The sequence below is a fragment of the Euleptes europaea genome, chromosome 20 (genome assembly GCF_029931775.1).
Source record: "Euleptes europaea isolate rEulEur1 chromosome 20, rEulEur1.hap1, whole genome shotgun sequence".
Taxonomy (NCBI): domain Eukaryota; kingdom Metazoa; phylum Chordata; class Lepidosauria; order Squamata; family Sphaerodactylidae; genus Euleptes; species Euleptes europaea.
Window position 1 is genome coordinate 10,269,735 of NC_079331.1, and position 25,251 is coordinate 10,294,985.

Genomic DNA, 25,251 nt, shown 5'->3' on the forward strand with positions numbered 1-25,251 from the left:
GTGAAACACACCTTGCCTAATTTTGTCAAGAACATGAAACCACAGAGTAAACTAAAAAAACAAAAACTGTTTTATTGTGACATTTGACATTGAACCCTTGACGATAGGGATGATGGAAGGCACTTCCGAGGAGTGTAACATTACGACGTGGCGTTTACTGCATCAAGCGAGTTCTGAAAATGTTTAATGGTCCCCCAGTGACCTCAGTGCAGTTTGATTGTCACAGAAATTTCAGTCGCCAGATTTTGTGTATACAGTTTTTAAGTAGTTGGTCTTATAAGCACCATTATAAACCCTCGCGTGGAGGGAGTTATTAATCTAGTTTACAAATGCTTCATTGATAAAAATAGCATGGTTACAGTATACACACACTTAATTTACATGTACTGTATTATAGGTATAACTGAGATAAACTACTGAGCTAAAACTTTGGTTGATTGATGTATTCAGACGGAGTAATTGCAATTTCTTTGGCTTCCTAAGATGTGTATATATTACAGTGCATTTATAACAATCTAGGTTGGAAATTTTCTAGCACCAAAAATGGTTAATCATAAAATGGCTTGACCTAGACAAATGTAGCTGGAGAAGCAAATTTTAGGATTTTTTTTTTTTAGAAAAACATACACACAAACACACACACACACAGAGCAGTCAATTGATGGAACATACATACACTCTTGTTATCATGGCTGATTGGATATCCTCTTGGCATCAATGGCCAAACTTCCAATAAGTCCTTGGTTTTCAAGATTCAGCATATCAAGGTAGCTACACTTACAAGAAGCCTGAGAAAGTGGTTGCCGTGAGCGATAAGTTTTCTTCTTCCTGTACCTTGGTAATGTCGAAATGGAATAGAGCTCACTTGGTTTCAGATGTATTCACAAGAGATTGTACCTGTGATATGGAGAACCTCACTGTTGGGGGGAACAACATTCAAGTCTTGCCTAGCTATCTTTGGTTTCGATTATTTGGTCTCTGGCTGGTGAATTAGTGAAGCAGAATTTCAATTTTCATTTTTAGGTTGTCTCCTAGCTCACCAGTGAGGTAGTCTTTGTCATGATTATCTTCAAGCTGGTTGAGTTCCTTCTTTTTATAAAGCGGAATGCTACTAATCTGTAACAAGTAGGTTCCTGGCACCGGTTTCTTCTTTGTCAAGTGAAGGAAGCTGACCCCTTCTTTCTGGTTTATTCTAAAGAAACCACCTTCATTCCCGTAGTCTATTAAGTATCGGTTGTGGTTTGTCAGTGTTGTGAGGGCTGGGATCAGTTTCAAGATGCGATCTTTGTAATTAAGGCCGGAGATGTTGAAAACCAAGGTGGCTGGTTTTTCGATATCCCAGCTAGCGAGGTTCACGGCCGCATTCGTCTCAGGCTGATCCTGAAAAAAGAACAGAGTGCTTTAATCTCTCTTTCCCTCCCTGTTCTTTTTTTTTCATGCATTTGCAGCTCAGCCACCTCTATCGTAGACACAGTTTTGCTGGATGTCTAGGATACCCAGCTTCCCCCCGCCCCGGTCAAGTCACAGCTGACTTATGGTGACCCCTGTTGAGGTTTTCGAGGCAAGAGACTTTCAGAGGTGGTTTGTCGTTGCCTGCCTCCGTGGCACAACCCTGATATTCCTTGGAGGTCTCCCATCCAAATACTTGCCAGGGTCAACTCTGCTTAGCTTCCGAGAGCCGACGAGATCAGGCTAGCCTGGACCATCCAGGTCAAGGCACAAGAGCCAGTACTCAGAGTATTCTGACAAACAAGAGGACTGCTTACAGAGCACAGATGTTATTCAGCCAGGGTTGTGATTCCTCAGCAGCCTCAATTTCTATTGGGGTGCGGATGAAAATATCACAGCACCTTTGGTGCAAAGCAAGCGATGTCTGATTGGCAGCTTAAATATTCCTGGTTACCTGTAGTAGGGTTCTATGGACAAGAGATTTGCATTGACTGATAATTGACAATAAGAAAAGGACAACTTTCCTCTAGACCCTGAAGCGATGCTGTTGGGAATAGTGCCGGAGAAGATTGATAAGGATCACAGAGACTTGTTCAGCTATATGATTACAGCAGTGAGACTAACACTGGCAACAACTTGGAAACAAGAAGCAATTCCAGAAATGGAGAAATGGCAGGATAAAATGGCAGAACATGCAGCGATGGCTAGATTATCCAACATGGTGAATGGTAGAACGATCGAAGAATTTCAGAATAAATGAGCATTTTATTTTGAATATATGAAGTAGAAATTAGAATTTAGTAATATTAGTAGAGAAGGGTGGAGATATAGTAATAAATATAAGAATGTTAATATCAAAATAGCTGAAATATTGTGTTTATGTAATAGTCAAGTCTAGAGTAGCAGATGAAGAATAAAAGTAAAGCATAGATTGTAAAACAAGAACTGTACTAAGTATTAAATAACTAGTATAGCTTTTATAGTCAGCTTGGAAAGTAGTGGAAACATGGATACTGGATTTAAGTAGGTAAGGTAAGGTAAAAGTAAAGGTCCCCTGTGCAAGCACCGGGTCATTCTTGACCCATGGGGTGACATCACATCCAGACATTCACTACGCAGACTGTGTTTATGGGGTGGTTTGCCAGTGCCTTCCCCAGTCATCTACCCCCAGCAAGCTGGGTACACATTTTACTGACCTCGGAAGGATGGCTGAGTCAACCTTGAGCCAGCTACCTGAAACAGACTTCCGTCGGGATCGAACTTAGGTCGTGAGCAGAGCTTGGACTGCAGTACTGCAGCTTACCACTCTGCGCCATGGAGCTCCTTAGGATTTAAGTAGACTAATGATTAAATAAATAAATGTTCAGTTTGTCAAGAGTACCAAGTCAAAATGAACTCCCTGAAAGACTGTTCACATTGTCTATATATGAATGACTGAGATAGGTATGTGTGTGTGTTTGTATGTTTTTGAAAATTTTAAATAAAAATAAATTTTAAAAGGACACACTGGTCAGGTGACCACAAAATGATGGGATTTCCCTTTTAAATCCATGGCTTTTAGACATCAGCACTGTTATAAAACGTTACTCTTCTGAGTGACATACTGGGGTGTTGGGACAAGCTTCTCTTTTGGACTATTAAGCTGGCAGGCAGACACCCGAGAGGCCTCGATATACGGTTGCACGTAACTGAGTTAAACCGAGATCCAAGTTATTCCTATTCGTTAGTTTTATGCGCCGTTTGGCAAACGCAGGATTATTTCCTCACTCCCCGCTTGTTTGGATGAAGTTCACCGAAACCAGGCTGCGAAAACCCTCAAACTATGAACAGCGTTGCTGAAATCAAGAGGAAGACAAATCTGCTGCCGCTCGTCGAAATTATGGCAGAAAACCTCTATTCTCTGCTAATGCGGATTACTGTGCTTGGCTTTCAGAGTCTCTGATAAGGATCAGCGCGAGGCGCCTGCGAAGGTTGTATCTGATTATATAGCTTAAGGAATGTTTGCAGAACCGGACGGTTCAAAAGAGCTTCTGCAGAAATGAGCTGGGGGTGGGGAATCTCTCCTATGCACATACACTGTCTGATACTGGCCATTATCGCTTCATGATGCAAAACTCTCCAGGGATTGGTGGTTACCACCATCATTTGGTCCAGCGAGTCAACAGGGCAGGAAAGACTGCCTGTGTCCCAGCAGATTGCTATCTTATGTACACTTTCTAATTCTGTTTCTCTGTCGCCAGGCACTCGACTGCTCTTTCCAGTTATCCTGTGCCGACTCCACGCTGAGCTGAGCTTCTGCGGCTATCACAGGAAACAGACGCCGCAAGCGAGATGGTGTGAACATCCTTGGGCGCCGAGCCAGATCACTGGGGTAAGGAGGACTGCGTCCGTGAGCCTCATGGAAATGGGAGCCGTCAAATTTGTGGGGACTCCCTATAGATTTGTTCCTCGGCATCCAGCTGAGAACTGGTTTCCTTTGGAGAAGACCCTCCTTTGGGGGGAAAAGCACCCAAACTGCACATACCCATAGCATAGCTTTTCTTTAAACCAAACAATCACAAGTATGTGCTGTGTACATGCCAGTGTGGTGGTTAGAGAGACTATGACCAGGGACGGTGATGGAAAGTGCCGTCAAGTTGCAGCCAAATTATGACCTGTACGGTTTTCAAGGGAAGAGACGTTCAGAGGTGATTTGCCATTGGCTGCCTCTGCATGGTGATCCTGGACTTCCTCGGTGGTCTCCCATCCAAGTACTAACCAGGGCTGGCCCTGCTTAGCTTCTGAGATCTGATGAGATCGGGCTAGCCTGGGCCATCCAGGTCAGGGCAGAATGAACCCTACTCTGGAAAGACCAGCATGATTATAACAGAACTACTTTTAATGCTTGCCGCGTTGTTAATCTCAGTTTTTCGGAATACCACCACCACACAGTTTGCCCAGTTATACCTAGTATCTGACAACTCCTCGTCTTTCCAGAGCCTTCTGTTTAGCTAGACTGAATGCTAACCCCTCTATGGTTATGCAGGGCAGGATTTTGAACATACCATACCCAGACAGAACCTGTCCTTGTCCTTCTGGCTCTGTTGATTCATTAGCTCATGCCCTCTTGGAATGCCGCTTTTAAGAGGAACTTAGATCACGTTATCTCTCTCCCCTTTTAACATATAAATCTAATGCCTCTGCTTCTGACATAACGCCTTTTTTATTAAGTGACAGGGATCCCAAGGCTACATTGTCAGTGGCAAGCCAGGTACTCATTTTACCAACCTCGAAAGGATGGAAGGCTGAGTCAACCTTGAGCCGGCTACCTGCAACCGACTTCTGTCGGGATCGAACTCAGGCCGTGAGCAGAGCTTCAGACTGCAGTACTGCAGCTTACCACTCTGCACCACGGGGCTCTTCTGGACGGGGGACGATCCCTAAATATGTTGCCTTGAGTTCTATGGGAAGAGAGGCGAAGTAACACAATATTCGTTAGCAGTTTTCCAGGGGGTATATGTCACTTGACTGTGCCACAGTGTACTTAGCAAGTAAGGGTAAGATTTAGTTTTAATGAATTTCCAAACATACTAGGATTATACATACAAAGACGCATTCAAAAGAAATATTAACCGCATGAATCTGGCATGGTCGAATCACATGAAATTTAACCACCTTGAAAAATTAACCTAAGAATAAATCTAGATACTTAGTCTCACCTGCGGCTTATTTTTATCATCTTGAGCCTATTAATTATAGGAAGCCCTTTACCCTTGCCAGATGTCAGGCCGTTCCATCAGCAGTTTTAGAAGGGAAATATAAGAAGATCCCTAGATCAGAGAGGTTATGTCCATGTGGGACAGGGGACATTGAAACCATCAAACATGCACTGATATGTTGGCCATCCTACCACGAAGTTAGATCAAAGCTTATTTCCCCCCTACTTGGTAAATTCCCTGAAGAGTCAGTTGAGCTTTTGGCAAAGAAGCTCCTATTAGGAGAAGACCCTCAGCCTACGCTCCAAACTGCCAAGTTCTGCACCGTTACAATGAAAATACGCAGAGCTTTATTAGAAAATGATTGTTAGAATATTTTACAATTTTATCAATTTTAAGATGATAATTTTAACCAGGGGTTGCTTTTATTTATATGTCTGTGATTCTGTGGTGCAAAACGATTGAGTCCAGAAATGTTGATGTATTGGCACATGATTGGTCAGTCAACCGCATTAATAAATTTGAATTTGAACCTAAGAATGGGTTTTTAGAAAGGCTCTCCGAGAGCTATATAAATCGCACCAAATCACAGCAAGATCAAACAGTTACCTCTACATCCAACGCATCCGTTTCGTTTGCGCTGCGCCGCTTCCTTCCCCTCTTAGGGTAGCCATTGATTTTACAATCGTAGCATGCTTCTGGGGAAAGTGAGTTGTCATCCACTTCTCCACTAACTGGTAGGTCCTGGCTGTGACCTCTACCCAGCCCCATTCCAGCCACACAATGTCTAGGAAATGAAGGAGGATTTAAAAAAAAAAATCAACCAAAGCATTCTCAGCCCAATCTGTAATCATGCAAATCAGGCCATCTTGCATAGCTAAAATCTGTACTGGAACACAGCATGAAGAACACGTTGGCAGGAGCATGCTGATTTCACATAAGTTATAGTCAGTTTGTTCAGTCAACACGTGGAAACTATGCTCAAGGACATTTTTTATTATGCAGAGATAGCAAAAGCGTCAAACGTTTGTATGGTAACAATTTATATGTTGGAACCCTAAACTTGTTTCCCATACCAGAGCTTCTGTTAATGAGGCATTTAATGTCAGAAACTCATCTGGCCATGCAAAATCTGACAAATCCCAAAGCAGCACAAAATATAGTGTCAAGATACCATTTTTAACCTTTCAACCAAAGAACACAATTGCACATCTGGAAAGGAGCCCTAACAGCTGTTTCTAGATGTTTTACAGCAGAATGCATGTACATTAGTTTATTCCTTGTGGTGATATCATAGTTTTGCAATATTTCGTACCTGGAGTAAATTATATACTTCCCTCTGTGACGGAAAGGCAAGGCATTAAAATTCACTTGAGAACAAATAAAAGCTCAGAGTGCCATTAGAAGTTGAACACATAAAGCTGCCTGATACTGAGTCAGACCCTTGGTCCATCAAAGTCAGTATCGTCTACTCAGACCGGCAGCAGCTCTCCAGGGTTTCAGGGAGAGGTCTTTCACATCACCAACTTGCCTAGTCCCTTGAACTGGAGATGCCAGGGATTGAACCTGGGAACTTCTGCAGGCCAAGCAGATGCTCTACCACTGAGCCACAACCCCTCCCCTTAAAGGTTTTATCAGCACTTGCTCCTTGAGATTCTTTTCAGCTGGAGGCACCAGGGACCGAACCTGGCCTACATCACGACAAATCAAAAGTGTTTTGCGAAGATAGAATCACAGAGTTGGAAGGGACCACCAGGGTCATCTAGTCCAACCTCCTGAACAATGTAGGAAATTCACAACTACCTCCCCCCAACATCCCCAGTGACCCCTACTCCATGCCCAGAAGATAGCCAAGATGCCCTCCCTCTCATCATCTGCTTAAGGTCATAGAATCAGCATTGCTGACAGATGGCCATCTAGCCTCTGCTTAAAAACCTCCAGGGAAGGAGAGCTTACCACCTCCTGAGGAAGCCTGTTCCACTGAGGAACCGCTCTAACTGTTAGAAAACTCTTCCTAATGTCTAGACAGAAACTCTTTTGATTTTTATTTCAACCCGTTGGTTCTGGTCCGACCTTCTGGGGCAACAGAAAACAACTCGGCACCATCCTCTATATGACAGCCCTTCAAGTACTTGAAGATGGTTATCATATCACCTCTCAGTCTTCTCCTCTTCAGGCTAAACATACCCAGCTCCTTCAACCTTTCCTCATAGGACTTGGTCTCCAGACCCCTCCCCGTCTTTGTTGCCCTCCTCTGGACACGTTCCAGCTTGTGTAGATCTTTCTTAAATTGCAGTGCCCCAAACTGAACACAGTACTCTAGGTGAGGTCTAACCAGAGCAGAGCATCGCTTCGCGTGATCTGGACACTATACTTCTGTTGATATAGCCCATGATCGCATTTGCCTTTTTAGCTACCGCATCACACTGCTGACTCATGTTCATGTTCAGATGTTAGGACGATATGCCGATGGAATTTGGGTATGTGCGTGTAATAGATTCTGGAGATTAATCTGAGGGCTGTTTACAGTATGATAAAGCTGCCATTTCCAAGAAGCGTGACCAAATCTTTTGCTTCCGTTAGAACCCACCCGTTTTCAAAAAGAGAAGCCTCTTACCCTTGACCTATTCTGAAGTAACCGGGTGGGCATCCGCAGACATAGCCGCCTTCTGTGTTCGAGCAACCGTAACTGCACGGGGCCTGTGAGGAGCCACACTCATTGACGTCTTGGCACGCCCCGCTGAAATGCTCGAACTGGTATCCGGTTGGGCACATGCATTTGTAGCTTCCCAAAGTGTTATGGCATGAGGCGCCGCCACAGATGTGGGCGCTGAGGCACTCGTTTTCATCTGGAAGAGAAGCAAAGGAGGCTACGGTTAGCTTGGGAAGGCTGCTCCCTGCCCACAGCAGGTACCTGAAACAAAACTCCCACAGAAGAGCCAGGATCTCCCAGTGATGGAGCCAGAGTGCTGTAGTGGTTAAGAACGGCGGAATCTGATTTGGAGAACTGGGTTTGATTCCCCACTCCTCCACAAGAACCCAGCTGGGTGACCTTGGGCTAGTCACAGCTCTCTTAGAGCTCTCTCAGCCCCACCTACCTCACAGGGTGCTAAAGATCCCTTTTTCAGACCGGCTGTGTCTCTGCCCGCTTCAGTCAGTGGACTCCTTGGTACATATCCTTTTGCACTGTCCTTTCTGCACCAACGTACGCTAAAATGGATTATACCATGTTTTAACAAATGGTCCACATCCTCTCGAGCAACTTTGGAGCAAAAGGTTCAGTTCCTCTTAGAGGAATCTGACCTTCAGAGTACTTATTTTGTCGCTCGTTTTTTTGGAGGCTGCAGAGAAGAGACGAAGGGAGGTGTTTTTAGAGATGGGTCTTATAAGTGATATGGTTTTATTGTTCAAGACCTCAGTCTAAGAACAGGGGGAAAGAAAGAAAGGATTCATATGGATCCATTGACCGACTGGGGACTCAGGAGGCCCCATAAGGTCAGCTACCCAGCCAATGAACCACCTCACAGGGTGTCTGTTGTGGGGAGGGGAAGGGAAGGCGATTGTAAGTTGGTTTGATTCTTCCTTAAGTGGTAGAGAAAGGTGACATATAAAAACCCAACTCCTCTTCTTCTTTTTCAAGCAGTTTTATATTCAGAAACCACTACAGGCCACCACAAAGCCTCTAGCAGATTCTGTGCACCTCATTTAGCCCACTCCAGCATTAAGGTTTCCAAATCTACTTGTGAAATAATCTTGTGCATTGCTCAATTCAAGGGGTATGTGTGTGTGTTAAGTGTCGTCAAGTCGCTTCCGACTCATGACGACCCTATGGGTCAAAGTCCTCCAAAATGTCCTATCTTTGACAGCCTTGCTCAGATCTTGCAAATTGAAGGCTGTGGCTTCCTTTATTGAGTCCATCCAACTCTTGTTGGGTCTTCCTCTTTTCCTGCTGCCCTCAGTTTTTCCTAGCATGACTGTCTTTTCCAGTGACTCTTGTCGTCTCATGATGTGACCAAAATACGACCGCCTCAGTTCAGTCATTTTAGTTTCTAGGGTCAGTTCAGGCTTGATTTGATCTATAACCCACTGATTTGTTTTTTTGGCGGTCCTGGGTATCTGTAACGCTCTCCTCCAACACCACATTTCAAAGGAATCTAGTTTCTTCCTATCAGCTTTCTTCAATGTCCAGCTTTCACACCCATACATAGTAATAGGGAATACGATGGCATGAATTAATCTAGTCTTGGTGGCCAGTGGCACATCCTTACACTTCAAAAGGGTACACTTCAAGGGGTATACATAGACACAATTCTGTCACAACAGAGCATGCTTTAAAATTAAATCTATACTTCAACTGGTCCTTAATGAAATAACTGACCGCAGTGATTAACCCGCGGACATTCTCAGTGCTATTTGCCCATGCATGACTTGGCTTCAGGTTGTTTCGTTTTCGGTACCCCAAACGGACCGATTTCAAACTGGATATCCTGGAGTTTGGCAACCCTCAGCCCAGGAGGGGATGCTAGTCACCTTCTGTGCTGCTGATGGCTAGGAGTGAGCCGAGCCATTTCCCTGGTCCTCATTATATTATATCACACTGTTCCTCATTCTACTGCCCAAAGCAATCCCTTGGGTGTAGCATTCCTATCTTTTGCCGCCTGTACAAGACTCCTCCAGAGAACTCGAGTGTTCTTTTTCTTTCTGCAAACAGCTAGTTGTTTGTAAGATTTTTTCAACGAAAGAAAAGAGAGTTGAGCTGCCTGCCTTTCTTCACTAACAGCATTTCTGAATCACTTGAGTGGCTTGGCTGGAGAAGTTTCCTTGAGTATTTGTCCCCCCCTCCCCAGTACATGCCCTGACCCCAATCCAAACTGGAGCACCTTCGGCTGCTATTTACTGAGGGGGGAACGTGCCAGAGATCCATTCATGGATCTGTCACTGTCTCGTCTGATTTTGTTCTGAGCGCAGAGAGAAAAGGCAGAAACAGCAAAGACAGAACGTCCCACCCAAAAAAGAGATAGTAATTGTAAATCAGTTATAAACGAAAGGGTTGATATACACCTGTCTCTGGATTTAAAAACACACACAGGACATACCATTTGGGTTACATAAACGAGCCATCACTGATCTTGACAGTGCGGTCCCAGAAAACACCATTTGCAACAAGAGAAAAATCCTGAGTTTTCCAAAATAGCTTTAAAAGATCCCCCTCTTCTTCAGGGCTCCCTTCCTTCCCAACAACAACAAAATCAGAAAAGCCTGAAAAGGGTTCAGTTTTTTTTAATTTAAATCATATGGTCTCCCTCCTAACTTTATCCCATCTTTCCAGAATGAAAGCAACTGTTGAGCCATTGTCAAAATTCCCCTGTCAGAGCCGAAACATCTACATTCCCAACTTGAGGACTGTGTAAAAATGTCAGAGAGTTTTCTTAAGCATAATTAAAACCAGAGACCTCCCTTAGAGCAGCAGAATGATAACAAGGAAAGGCATTTTAATGTGCTTTTGAAAGCGAACCATGCCAAACACATGGTCGCTGACGCTCGCAAGTTTGACTCATTCTACGCATCTCCAGGGGGGGAAAAAACCCTGCCGTCTTGAATGGACCAATTAAATCAGACACTGGCAAAATCCAGTTCTAATAAAAACTGATATTAGGACATTCGTGCCGCATGGCTGGAAGACAATACAATTTAAAAAAGTGGTTTCCCATGGTTTTGGGGATACATGAGGACCAACCCATTTCCGTTCGACCCTTGAAGTAATTAGTAACTTTCTCTGTGAGCAATTTTACTAGCTGGACTGTGAAGACATAGATCAGCACCAATGGCTGGATACGGAACAAAAACCACCGTTGGTTTGAATTTGCAGACTTCATTACGACAGTGGAAAAACAAAGGGCGTTTGGTACATATGATAAGAAACAGTGATGAGATCTTCTGGTAATCCCAGGGACGTTTTCCTTTCTTACGGATATTGAATGCATTGCTAATGGTTGACAAACCCAGTTGCATTTCTATAACGTCAACCAAGACACACACCCCCATAAAAAATTAGGAGACAAAACAAAATTCAAGAAATATGTCAACAAGGCAGCTTGTAAATGGCAGCATCCAACACAATGTAAGCCATGCATCTGTAGCCTCAAAGTTGGCAGCGTTCATGAAGGGTTGTTACCCTCAACATCTTGCCGCACGCTTGGTTTTTAAGAGATTGTTTCAATGAATGTAGAACTCATTGCGTCAGCCAGTTCGCGGCAAAGTCTAAGGGCATGCTGAGATGTTAAAAGGGCCCGGGGGCAGGGAAAGCAGGCCAGGAACGGCGGAACAGACCACCAGGAATTTCCCACCCAGGTTCAGCTTTACTGAAATCTATGCTTGTATCATGCCATTCATATTCCCTATTACTATGTATGGGTGTGAAAGCTGGACACTGAAGAAAGTTGATAGGAAGAAAGTAGATTCCTTTGAAATGTGGTGTTGGAGAAGAGTGTGACAGATACCCTGGATTGCCCAAAAAAACAAATCAGTGGGTTATAGATCAAATCAAGCCTGAACTGACCCTAGAAGCTAAAATGACGAAACTGAGCTGTCATACTTCGGTCACATTATGAGAAGACAAGAGTCACTGGAAAAGACAATCATGCTAGGAAAAGTTGAGGTCAGCAGGAAAAGAGGAAGACCCAACAAGAGATGGATGGACTCAATAAAGGAAGCCACAACCCTCAATTTGTAAGATCTGAGCAAGGCTGTCAAAGATAGGACATTTTGGAGGACTTTGATCGCCATGAGTCGGAAGCGACTTGACAGCACTTAACACACACACATGCTTGTAGGAGTGTAAACCTGCAAGTTTGGTGAGTTACACTTGGGATTTCGACCAATGACGTGCTTCACCTTCATGGTGTTCAGGACCATACACCAGTCAATTGTACACTGGATGTGCCACTCATTTATGCAATCCGTACAACTGATGAGCATAGTTTTGGAGGTGAGATCATGGTGTTTTTGTCAGGACTATCCCAGGAGCGCTACACTGGCTGTTTAAACTGCTTTATCCGGTCACAGTGTTTCCTCCCTTGACAGCAAAAAGACCATTGCTAGGGCAGAAGCAGTTCAGATAAAGACTGAATAACAGAGCTTTTTATTCTAAGAGTCAAAGTCTTGGCTTTTTAACTCCAGAGGAAGAGGAGGAGGAGAAGAGTTGGTTTTTATATGCTGACTTTCTCTACCACTTAAGGAGAATCAAACCAGCTTACAATCTCCTTCCCTTCCTCTCCCCACAACAGACACCTTGTGAAGTAGGTAGGACTGAGAGAGTTCAGAGCGAACTGTGACTAGCCCAAGGTCACCCAGCTGGCTTCATGTATGGCAGTGGGGAAACCAACCCGGTCACCAGATTACAGTCTGCCGCTCACGTGGAGGAGTGGGGAATCAAACCCAGTTCTCCAGATTAGAGTCACAAGGACCTCCTAGCACCCTCTTGCTGCCTTCTTCTGTACCGCATAAATAGGGCCAGCCCTATGACTTGGGTGTCCACCCCTCCATTCAACAGACAGTAAAGTGAGGAGTCGTCCCATCAAACTAATAAGACAGGACACTTTCCCCCTCTATATTGTTGTCAACCCCAAACTAGATAGGCCAATAGTCTGACTTAGTATAAGCCAGTGCTTCATCCAGGACAAGATTTTTGGTGCCCTTCTAATTCTGGGCCCCTTGGCAATTGCCTAGGTTTGCCTAGTGGTTAGGCTGGCCCTGACGTAGAGGAATGTGTCTCTGAACCTTCTAAAATCGAGGCTCAACCAGCCCTCAAGCAAAAAAGAAGAAGAAAAACAGTTGGTTTTTATATGCCAACTTTCTTTACCACTTAAGGGAGAATCAACCCGGCTTACAATCACCTTCCCTTCCCCTCCCCACAACAGACATCTCGGGAGGTAGGTGGGGCTGAGAGAGTTCGGAGAGAACTGTGACTAGCCCAAGGTCACCCAGCTGGCTTCATGTGTAGGAGTGAGGAAACCAACCCGGTCCCCCAGATTAGCGTCTGCTGCTCATGTGGAGGAGTGGGGAATCAAACCAGGTTCTGCAGATTAGAGTCCACCGCTCTTAACCACCATACCACACTGGCTCGACGGTGACCCGATTTCATTCACACAACAAGGGAAGAGACTTGCCGACACACTGGTTCCACTGGTAATGCTGGAGATATCCTTGTGGGCAGCTACATCTGTATCCTCCAATTATATTCTGGCAACCATGCTGGCATCGATGGTTCCCATCACATTCGTCAACATCTGTAAAAGGAAAAACGCAGGTGGAATTTTACACAGAGCCGTTGAGAAAAAAATCTATAACATACTATATCCACACATATGCAGCACACCACAAGAGTTGCAGCCATCTTTGCTTAAATCTTACTTGTCATCCTTGACATATATCCTGTAACCTTAACACACATATCCACAAAACCCATAATTGCCTACATGGAAAGCAGTTCTACGCTGGCAAAAGCATGAAACTTCCTTATACAAATTGGTCCATGCGACACATTTTATCTTCCATATAATATCATCAGCCATTGGGAGTTTTAAAACGGATCCAACGCTGAGCTTTTAACCGTCTTTGTCTTGTGGAACCTTGACAGTATGCATTTAAACTCCATTTTCACATAAGGATATAAAGGCAGTTCTATTAGTCACAGCTGATAATTACCAGCTTAGAGATTGGGTTTATAAAGCCGATGCATTGCTAGATCACTCAGAAATCTTAAAATATAAAGTAGAACCATGGTATAAATTATTTAAAAATGACCACTCTAGAACCCCTTATCCAGTTAACATTGCAAATGCTAATATTAGAGCATCTTTTACATCATTGCGCTTCCAATCCATGCCTACGACTTTATTGGCTGGTCGATATTCTCGATTACCAAGGGAACAATGTGTGTGCATTTGCAGATCCTTAAAACTGAAAGACTTACCTCATTATATCCTTTCTTGCCCCCTGTACGACGGTCCTAGGGCCAAATTCTTAGCAGGAATATTATCCGTTATCACGGCATATTCAGATGAGGATAAAATTTAATTTCTGCTGTCTGACATAGATGCTTATGTAACATATAGGGTTTCTTTGTTTGCCCTAGCGGCAAAGAAAATAAGATCTAAGGTTTCTGAAGGAGCTATCAATTAAATTTAAAACCACTGATTACTATATGTTAGTATACTTTGGTACCTGTTCTAATATTTTAATGGCTGGTTTGCTTTATTTATATTGATGTATTGCTATGTTTTAGCTATTTGTGATGGCCAATGGCCACATACAATAAATTTTCTAGAATTAGTTCTATAGCGTCATGGATCTGTGGTCACCCGCAGGCATCCAACATGTATCCATGAACACATGAAGCTGCCTTATACTGAATCAGACCCTTGGTCCATCAAAGTCAGTATTGTCTACTCAGACCAGCAGTGGCTCTCCAGAGTCTCAGGCAGAGGTCTTTCACATCACCTATTTGCCTAGTCCCTTTAACTGGGGATGCCGGGGATTGAACCCGGGACCTTCTGCATGACAAGCAGATGCTCTACCACTGAGCCACGGCCCCTCCCCACTCTGAGCGACACCCCTGCTACATATTACTCATTCTGAAGTGTGGAAAATGAGATTCCTGTATCCATACAGGAAGTTTGCATGCCTTTCTGGACTCGAACCTGTTGCCCATACGGACATAGAAAGGTGCCTTACTCTGTATACACCAGCTTCTCGTGTTCACATGGGATATGGAATGAAATGGTCGGCTGTGCTTCTCCCAGCACGGCTAACTGAAATTCTTTTTTTAACTGGAGGTGCCAGGGATTGAACTTTATGGATGAAAAAAAAAAGTGCTTCACCACTGAATTAATGGACCCCATCCCACTAATCATCCCCATTTAAACTGCAACGTGAAAAAGCCCCTAAAGGACAAGCTAACAACAGACAGGAAATGGAAAGATCTACGTACAGTTGGGCAAAAGTCAAGCCCAAAGGCACTCTGGAATTTTAAACAGAGGAAGAAGGCCAACCAGTGCAGAGGGGAGATCAGCTGGCTATTGCTTCTTTCGCAAGTGGCTGAGAGGTCAGACCTACTGCTTATTTATATAAGATGCATTTGTTACATAAATAGGATGCAGGGGCGATCTGGCTGCGACATCTGTCGCCCCGTTGATTGCTGGGGTTGATTCGGCTGGTCTGGCTGGCTGGGCGGGTGTCCCCTGCCTGCCTCGCCGCTCCGTGTGCGTCCCTCCCGGGGCTGCGTGCTCGGTGGAGGAGGACGGCCATCACATGAACACGTGAAGCTGCCTTATACTGAATCAGACCCTTGGTCCATCAAAGTCAGTATTGTCTACTCAGACCAGCAGCAGCTCTCCAGGGTCCCAGGCAGAAGTCTGCTGGAGGAAGTGTACCGTTCTTCGGTCAGGGGTGTGCGGTGGCTGTGCTCCCCTGCTGGAATCTCCAAACAAGACCAAGGTTACATAAATAGATTTTTTTTTTAAATCATAGGCCACATGACTGTACCTTCACAACTGGAACCGGATTGGTCAAGCGAAAAGCCACGCTGACATTCACAAGTGAAGCTTCCAGGTGTGTTTTGGCAAACGCCCTTGGATCCGCAAATGTTGACGTCAGAGGCACATTCGTTGTTATCTGAAAAGGAGCACAAGCAAAACAGGTCAGCGGGCTTGCTCCGTCTTCGTTCGTAACAAATGCCCTCGTAACAAATGAGCTCAACACCCCTGATCTACGGTATTCATACGAGTGTTTTATAGAGGGCCTAAGCAGGCCCGAACACAAAAGCGACCACAGTTGAGCAAAAAATGTAATTGATCCAGATAGTTTTTGCAGGCTTTCATTCCAGAACGGAAAAGGCAAAGCATAATAAACATAGTTTATAATGTCTGTCTCTGAGCCCCTTTTCCCATTCCGGACCACCCATCAGTTTCAGATCACTCGTTTTGAGGGTATGATACACAAGGCAGACAGACTTCTATTTCTGTTCATATTTACTACAGGTTGCAAGTATAAGGCTGTACTAGAATCTGCAAGTCCACGGAGTTTTCCTGTGCAGCAAAATAATATATGCTAGCTGGCTTAGCTATGAGGGTCTAGTTGCAACATGAGTATCCAGCTTGCTGGGGGTAAAGGGAAGATGACTGGGAAGGCACTGGCAAACCACCCCGTAAACAAAGTCTGCCTAGGAAACGTCGGAATGTGATGTCACCCCATGGATCAGGAATGACCCGGTGCTTGCACAGGGGATCTTTATCTTTTTTTAACATATAAAGCAGCCCCAAGACAGAAAAATCTGCATCGTGAGTACTCACCAATACATGCTGAATGATGCTGAGTAAATCCAGGCGGACATTTACAACTGAAGCCCCCGATGGTGTTGACGCAAAGGAACTGGCAATTGTGTTGTTTAGTCGCGCATTCGTCAAGATCTGAAAGGAAAGCAGGTGTCGGTTTCTCTTAACCACTACACCACGCTGGTGCTTGGCCATAGGGGGTGTCAGTTGGGATGCCGCCCCCTTCAACCTTCTCAAAACGGCCCCCAACCTGAAGTCTTGATGAATCCTCTAGGCAACCTAGAGGCAGCTTTTACCTTTGCAGCTCCTCCCATCTTCCTGCAAGATGTAACCTTTCGGACACGAGCACTGATAACTCCCCTCGGTGTTCTTGCAGATGAAATTGCAAGGCTTTGGAGATTGGCTGCACTCATTCAGGTCTGAGGAGAAAAGAAACCCAATCCTGTTTGTTCTGTTTAATCAAAACGACGAGGGGAAGGGGGACCTACAAAACTAGAGTGCTAAACAGACAAACTGAATGGAAATCGCCCATCATTCGTGGAGATTGCCCGTCATTCATGGAAGCAAATTCATGGAATGCTGAGCCATCAGTGATAATTTGCCATGACTACTAAATGGAACCTCCAGATTGAGAGGCAGTGTACCTCTGAATACCAATTGCTGGGTGACAACAGTAGGGCTTGGCCTTCATTCCCTACTGGTTGACCGTCCCAGGGACAGGATACTGGATCAGAGAGTCCGTTGGTCAAACCTTCTTATTCCAAATGTTCATTCAAGAAATGGATTGTAATGGAGGACACAGGCTCTTGCAGTGATGGTAGAACTGAAAGCCTACTGGAAACATGGCAGGGCAGACTTGAGAAGTACCTCTGAATAGGGATGGCAACATTTATAAAGGAGCAATTCTAAGCAGGTCTGCTCAGAAGTACCTTCCTGGAGAGCGCTCTTACGATTGTTGCCCTAATTACTGAGATAGACCATTGGGCTCCCGCGAACAACACTTAATCTGCCTGCTCTCCCATCGGGCCGGGAAGAAACTGTTGAGATCTTCATGGACTTCCTGATAAGGATTATAGGTTCCTTTGTCATTTTGGCTACAGAAACGGAAAGGCCTCTCTGGATCTTTTTTCATGTCGTTTCAATAAAGAGGGGGGAAAACCTACCTATACAAAGTGTGCCTGTTATATCCGTAATGTAGCCTTCCTTGCACTGGCAGCGGTAGGATCCTCTCTCGTTGATGCACTCGCCGTTCTGGCAGACGTCGTGAATGACCTTGCACTCATCAATATCTGAAATGCGGGGAAACAGAACTGTGAACAAGGCACAACAAGAAGGGGAGGGAAAGAACAGCCTGCCTGCATTCAGGACTACTCTATCCATGGAGAGACTTACCTTTGGCTTAGGAGGCTTGAGGAAGGAGGAGGAGGAGGAAGAGGAGGAGGAGGAAGAAGAAGAAGAAGAAGAAGAGGAGGAGGAGGAAAAAGAAGGAGGAGGAGGAAGAGGAAGAGGAGGAGGAAGAAGAAGAGGAAGAAGAGGAGGAAGAGGAGGAGGAAGAAGAGGGGGAGGAAGAAGAGTTGGTTTTTAAACCCCGCTTTTCTGTACCTTAAAGTGGTCTCAAAGCAGCTTACAATCACCTTCCCCTCCCCACAACAGACACCTTGTGAGGTAGGTGGGGCTGAGAGAGCTCTAAGAGACCTGTGAGTGGCCCAAGGTCACCCAGCTGGCTTTTTGTGTGTAGGAGTTGGGAAACCAAGCTGGTTCAACCAGATTAGAGTCCACTGCTCACATGAAGGAGCAGGGAACCAAACTCGGCTCTCCAGATTAGAGTCCACCGCTCTTAACCACTACCGTGACTTCATGCCATTTTACAAACAAAAGGAAACAAGAGACCTGGAAATGAAATAAGCCTAATGTAGGAGTAGGAGACTTAGAATGTTAAACTCAGGCAAGCTCCGACCCTCTTTCTACTTGGCTCGCATCCCAACTCATGCACTGAACCGTAGCTATTAAATTTCTTCTCCCAGCTAGACTTGGGAATCACACAATGTGCTTTATGACCGTTGCTCTGACCCTTGGGCCGTTTCTTTGCCTCCTGCGGCTGCCACGAGTCCAAACAGGCAAGAGGAGAGGGAAAGATGTGTGGTTTATTGCAAAAAAAACCCCCAAAACAAAACAAAAACCCAATAAAAAAAACAGAAGAGGATGGGTGAAGGGAGATTCCTGCATCAACAGGGACATAGATTTTTATGTTATGTTAGCTCGACTCAATTCCTTTCCATCTAAGGTTCTATACGGAAGATTCACCAAAATTCCCTTTCACAAGAGACTATGTCCGTGTGGAATGGGGCCAGCCAGATTCCCTACAACACAGTATCTTAGATTGCCTTCTGCATGACGAACCCAGCAAAAAAATTATACTACCTTTAATCAGCAAACTGATGGCACCCTACATAACATATGCCAATTTGACACGAGTATCTATCAGATAGAAACGGAAAATGTTCTGGCTAATTATATGATGGACAATGGAAGGTAGCATTTTATTTCAGCTGCCTGTTTATGTTTGTGGTCAGGTACTGGTCCCTGATAGGTAGATTTTTGTGAGCTTTAAGTGTCTGTATTATTCACTCATGCAGACTTCATGCAAGCGTTTCCAGGTAGTTTTTCAGCAACTTCCCATTCTAGAGGTTTTCTGCACTGGGTTTCAGTTTTTTTATGGTTCCATCCCTGCTACTCGCATTGCTGAAGAGGCAAGCTGCTTATTTTGCACAGTGGCCAACCAGGTGCCTCCAGGAAACCCACAAACAAGACAGCTGCAGCAGCATTGTCCTGCCTGTGTTCCACAGCATCTAATATAATAGGCAAGCTCCTCTGACACTGTAGAGAATAGGTACGCATCATGACTAGTATTCATTTTGACTAGTAGCCATGGATACCCTTCTCCTCCATGAACATGTCCACTCCCCTCTTAAAGCCTTCCAAGTCGGCAGCCACCACCAAATCCTGGGGCAGGGAGTTCCACAATTTAACCATGCGTTGTGTGAAGAAATACTTCCTTGCGTCTGATCCGAATCTCTCCCCCTCCAGCTTCTAGGCCATTTTTTGTTCTGCGACTGCTGATCTTCCCCATCAACTCTGATACAACATTTTGACGTCCACTGTCTTGGGGACCCTACCTGGGTGGAAATGAGGCACAGGAAAAAAATTTAATCCAATCAAATAAATATACCTGCTCCGCTGGTGGTGAATCCACGGCCGAGAGGACAAAGCTTCTTAAAAGCGACAGTCCCCTGGAAGGGGCAGAGCTCACAGTTGGGTCCCCATCCTCGCCCGCCGTCACAGCAGCACTCCGATTTGGTCACAGGGTTGTTGTTGCTGGACCCGATCTGACACATGCTCTGCAAGACCTCGGTGAAGCAGTAGCCTTCTCGGTTGTCTGCAAAGAAAATTAAGGCCGCTTAGAATACGTCAAGACCCAACAAGAGATGGACGGACTCAATAAAGGAAGCCACAGCCCTCAATTTGCAAGATCTGAGCAAGGCTGTCAAAGACAGGACATTTTGGAGGACTTTGATTCATAGGGTCGCCATGAGTCAGAAGCGACTTGACAGCATTTAACAAATACAACACATCAAAGGAGATGGGCCAGGTTTTGGGAGGGGGTGTGGTTGTCAAACTGGGACTTTGAAGCAAGAGTATAAAAGAAGGAAGAGCATACTTAGCCAGATTTAGAGACTGCTAGCAGGAAGAAGTAAAGCCAGGCAGCAGTGAGAAAGAGAACAGGACGTCTGGGGAAAACAAAGAAAAGACACTGAGTGAAGAAAAAGTCCTATTGCAACTAGAACATTTGGCCTCTGCCATCAAATCTCTAGAAAGGAAGGAATTAATAACCAGTGCTGGAGTATTCAAAGGACAGTTAGAAGAAGTAGAGTTGGTTTTTATATGCCGACTTTCTCTACCACTTAAGGAAGAATCAAACTGGCTTACAATCACCTTCCCTTCCCCTCCCCACAACAGACACCCTTGTGAGGTAGGTGGGGCTGAGAGAGCTCAAAGAGAGTTGTGACTAGCCCAAGGTCACCCAGCTGGCTTCATGTGTAGGAGTGAGGAAACAAATCCAGTTCACCAGATTAGCCTCCGCCGCTCATGTGGAGGAGTGGGGGAATCAAACCCGGTTCTCCAGATCAGAGTCCACCACTCCAAACCACTGGTTTTAACAACTACACCACGTTGGCTCTCTAGTTAAGAGCAGAGCAATACAGTGCTGGGTGATGCAGAAACAGAAGCAGACTAATGGCTAGACTTGCCTAAATCCAGTCCTTCCCACAAAACCCATTTGCTCGTATGCAAGTTTCTAATAAGTCCTGGGTAAGAGGAACTTTATTTTGCTAATGGTGTGTAAGGAGTTCAAAGACTGATGTTTGAAATACCGGTAAACGTGGGGTTGGGTCCAGACTAAATTCTCCAATTGCAGAATGGAACTTTCCTGCCCCCCCTTCTGCTGCAGCCCTCTGATGTCCATACCATGCTGCTCACCTGGTACCCCGAGGAATGAAATGGAGGGAGGTCTATGGCGGGAAGGAGGAATCAGTGGAAAATCCTTATTTAGTCTGGTTCCAAACCATGGGTACATGTGAATGTTTGCTGATGTAAAGAAACCCATACAGAAGAGCCATCTGCATTAGCAGGTAGCAGTAAAAAGAAGAAAGTAGATTCCTTTGAAATGTGGTGTTGGAAGACAGTGTTATGGATACCGTGGACTGCCAAAAAAACAAATCAGTGGGTTATAGATCAAATCAAGGCTGAACTGACCCTAGAAGCTAAAATGACTAAACTGAAGCTATCGTACTTTGGTCACATTATGAAAAGACAAGAGTCACTGGAAAAGACAATCATGATAGGAAAGGTTGAAGGCAGCAGGAAAAGAGGAAGACCCAACAAGATGGATGGACTCAATAAAGGAAGCCACGCAGCCCTCAATTTGCAAGACCTGAGCAAGGCAGTTAAGGATAGGATGTTTTGGAGGACTTTGATTCATAGGGTCGCCATGAGTCGGAAGCGACTTGACGGCACTTAACGCACACACAGTAAAAAGATAAAAGAGCTAGTCTTCACATGCAAGGCCCCCACTGACATCTGCAATATTAAGTAACAACTTGCATGTGTGAATGAGCCACACTGCTGATCTAATACCATGAAGGTAACTTTCAGGTCATTCACAGCGATCTGAAACATACAGTGCTTATCGGTGGAGTCGGCTCATGCACTTGTTCAGTTCTGAGTTATGCACGTGAAGTAGCCCGAACAGCACCCCCAAATTTCCCCCTCCTTCATTTAAGTGGCTCCCCGCTAGGTTCTTCTGCTGTTTCCTTAGACCAAAGCTCTCAGTTTCATCACAAGTGACAACTGCCCCGTGGCACAGAGTGGTAAAGCTGCAGTACTGCAGTCCAAGATCTGCTCATGACCTGAGTTCAATCCCGACAGAAGTCGGTTTCAGGTAGCCGGCTCAAGGTTGACTCAGCCTTCCATCCTTCCGAGGTCGGTCAAATGAGTACCCAGCTTGCTGGGGGTAAAGGGAAGATGACTGGGGAAGGCACTGGCAAACCACCCCGTAAAAACAAAGTCTGCCTAGGAAACGTCGGGATGTGACATCACCCTATGGGTCAGGAATGACCCGGTGCTTGCACAGGGGACCTTTACTTTACCTTTTTAACAACTACCCCATACCAACTGTTAAACAGGCAGCCACATAGTAAATTTTAGTTGAATGTGGTAGGTGCTTTATGTTTTGTGAAGGCTGAAGGCGCCACACGCAAAAGGTCAAGAATAATTACTGCAGCGGATCCCCTCCACTCTGCCTTTATCTAACCCAAAAACACTTACCTATGCATTCATTCTTAGCCTCATTTTGGATGAACCCATCATGACATTCGCACTCAAAGCTTCCAATTGAATTTTTACAGTGTCCATTTTCACAGATCCCAGGTTTGGTTTTACATTCATCGTTGTCTGTTTTTTTAAACATATGCCAAAAATTAATACAAGGAAGTTATGTAATGTCACATTTATCTCTTACTCACTTCATTTATAGGCTGTCTTTTCACAGAGAAGAAGAAAAAGAGTTGGTTTTAACTGCCGACTTTCTCTACTTAAGGAAGAACCAAACCCGCTTCCAATCACCTTCCCTTCCCCTGGGAGGTATGTGGGGCTGAGAGAGCTCTAAGAGAACTGTGACTAGCTCAAGGTCACCCAGCCAGTTTCATGTGGAGGAGTGGGGGAATCAAACCCAGCTCTCCAGATTAGAGTCCACCACTCTCTAACCACCACTCTTAACCACTACACCATGCTGGCTCTCAACGTACAACACATGGTCACAATCAGTACTGGGAAACTAAGCAAAATCAATTGTTTTATATTACTGTACTTTTATACAACACTGCCCATGATGATGTTCATAGAGTATCATAAGAGGGCTGAGAATCTTACTGCATTCTAACCTCTTTGTTTATACAGCAGATAGCATTATTTTCATTTATAGTTAGCCTCTCTCACTGGGACTCAAGGTAGGTTACGAGTACAAAAAATGAAGATTACAAGATACGATAACATCAGCCTTTTATAAATGTCACAGCGTGGCCAAAACACATTTGCTTCGCTTTTCAAAAAAGAAATCTGAACATTTCCCATGCGCAGTGCACCACTCACCAGAGCACGACATCTTATATATGGAATGAGTTTAATTGCGATTCCTTCAGCTTCCTGTCAATTGCAACCCACATTTCACTACAGGTTGAGTATCCCTTATCCGAAATGCTTGGGATCAGAAGGGTTTTGGATTTTTTTTCAGGTTTGGGAATATTTGCATAAACATAATGAGATATCTCGAGGATGGGACCCATCGTCTAAACACGAAATTCATTTATGTTTTACATATACTTTATACACATAGCCTGAAGATAATTTATACAATATTTTTAATAATTTTGTGCATGTGGAGCATCGTAGGGAACCTGCCATTGGCACGACCAGCCTGCACATGTGCCATTTTATTACCCTTTGTGGGCGCTCAAAAAGTTTTGGATTTTGGAGTATTTTGGATGTCAGATTTCCAGATAAGAGATACTCAACCTGTAGTATACAACAGGGATCGAATCATTAATTTGCATTGCTCGTAGACAATATTTGCAAGCTTATCTGTCCTTGAGAGTGGAGCAGAATGGTATGCTGCAGTACTGCAGTCCAAGCTCTGCTCACGACCTGAGTTCAATCCCAACGGAAGTTGGTTTCAGGTAGCCGTCTCGAGGTCGACTCAGCCTTCCATCCTTGGTAAAATGACTACCCAGTTTGCTGGGGGTAAAGGCAAGATGACTGGGGAAGGCACTGGCAAACCACCCCGTAAACAAAGTCTGCCTAGGAAACGTCAGGATGTGACGTCACCCCATGGGTCAGGAATGACCAGGTGCTTGCAAGGGGACCTTTAGCTTTATCAGCTACATTGCTGGACAGAAGAGTCTTTTCTCTACCATTAGCCAAATTTCACCCTGAACATTAAATCAGCATTGAGAAGACCTCATCTCCACTTACCAATGCAAGAGTTACCATCTGGTGCGGGTTTATAACCAGGTCCACATATGCACATATATGTGCCTATCAGATTTTTACACTCCATATTCTTCGAAGCACAGTCGTGAATTCCTAGAAGACACTCATCCTGATCTGGAAGGATTATATATATATGTATAGTAGTCAGTCAGTCAGTATTGTCCTTTATTGGCATAAAATCACTGTACATACGCTAGCATGTAAAAATATAAATATCTGAAATATAACCTTACAAAATGGTTAAAAGGCACTTTCATAAGATAGTGTTATGAGCTAACACATCCATCTACTTAAATAATTTGTGGCGTTCTATAACAATTTTTTAAAATTGTGCTACCTTCTCCAGAACATAGGGCGAACAATTATTCAAAAGAAATTGTTACAAGTTAAATGTCGTCACTACTAATGAGCCAGGATTTTCCTGTGTTGGTTTTCTCCTCTGTTAACTGTACGTTTAATGATTGTGCCGAAATAGAAGCTGCTGTTCTGGAACACAAACATTATTTCATCCTCTCAAACAAAACCCCCGAAACATTTTTGGATGAATGAATGCTCGAACTGATTTTGACATTATTTTATAACCATCTATAAGCTTTGTGGGAATTTTACCTTTGCACATTCTCTTGTCCTCTCTGAGGACATAGCCAGCGGGACACTTGCATTCATATGACCCGAACGTGTTCACGCATCGGAAGGCGCAGAGGAGAGGATTCTGAGCGCACTCGTTGACGTCTGTGTTGTACAATTAAATAAGACGAGATGAAATAATAACAAACATAAAACCAATTAAAATTAACAATGATTAAACCAATAAAGCCAATAAAAACCAGAAGAGTTACAGACAAAGGCTCCTGTTACGAGAATGACTGAGAAGCACACTCTCTAGATGTCCAAACTCTAGATGACTCCTGGAAACATTCACGCAACCATCCCCTGGGAGAATGGGGGCATGTACCTTCACATGTCATCATGGGTCCTGGCTCAAACCCTTCCACGCAGGTACATTCAAAGCCTCCGATAATATTCTTACAGGTTCCGTTTCCGCACGGGTTTCCTACCGAGCACTCATCGGTGTCTAGGGCCAGTAAAAACAAAAGCACAGCGTTTGTTACAGTGGCCCAAAGCTTATCTCTGCAGTGACTGTAGAAAACTCAGTTTTAAATAACAGTTTC

At 44.5% G+C, this 25,251-nt stretch overlaps 1 protein-coding gene and 1 non-coding gene across 2 annotated transcripts in view; both read right to left on the reverse strand.

Moving 5' to 3' along the window:
* Nucleotides 1-720: 720 nt before the first annotated feature.
* Nucleotides 721-25,251, reverse strand: part of FBN1 (fibrillin 1) — a 197,789-nt gene continuing 173,258 nt past the window's right edge. Inside the window, exons 53-65 of the mRNA XM_056865827.1 lie at nucleotides 25,035-25,154; nucleotides 24,689-24,811; nucleotides 24,062-24,193; nucleotides 22,361-22,486; nucleotides 19,707-19,913; nucleotides 17,641-17,766; nucleotides 16,774-16,896; nucleotides 16,496-16,612; nucleotides 15,690-15,818; nucleotides 13,313-13,432; nucleotides 7,762-7,993; nucleotides 5,754-5,931; nucleotides 721-1,380 (exon numbers count right to left, since the gene is read on the reverse strand). Of these exons, the coding sequence (XP_056721805.1) occupies nucleotides 991-1,380; nucleotides 5,754-5,931; nucleotides 7,762-7,993; nucleotides 13,313-13,432; nucleotides 15,690-15,818; nucleotides 16,496-16,612; nucleotides 16,774-16,896; nucleotides 17,641-17,766; nucleotides 19,707-19,913; nucleotides 22,361-22,486; nucleotides 24,062-24,193; nucleotides 24,689-24,811; nucleotides 25,035-25,154 (2,123 nt within the window). The 3' untranslated portion in view covers nucleotides 721-990. The remainder of the gene's footprint in view (nucleotides 1,381-5,753; nucleotides 5,932-7,761; nucleotides 7,994-13,312; nucleotides 13,433-15,689; nucleotides 15,819-16,495; nucleotides 16,613-16,773; nucleotides 16,897-17,640; nucleotides 17,767-19,706; nucleotides 19,914-22,360; nucleotides 22,487-24,061; nucleotides 24,194-24,688; nucleotides 24,812-25,034; nucleotides 25,155-25,251) is intronic.
* TRNAD-GUC (transfer RNA aspartic acid (anticodon GUC)) lies at nucleotides 14,668-14,739 on the reverse strand. The gene has a single exon. It is a non-coding gene; the product is annotated as a tRNA-Asp (tRNA).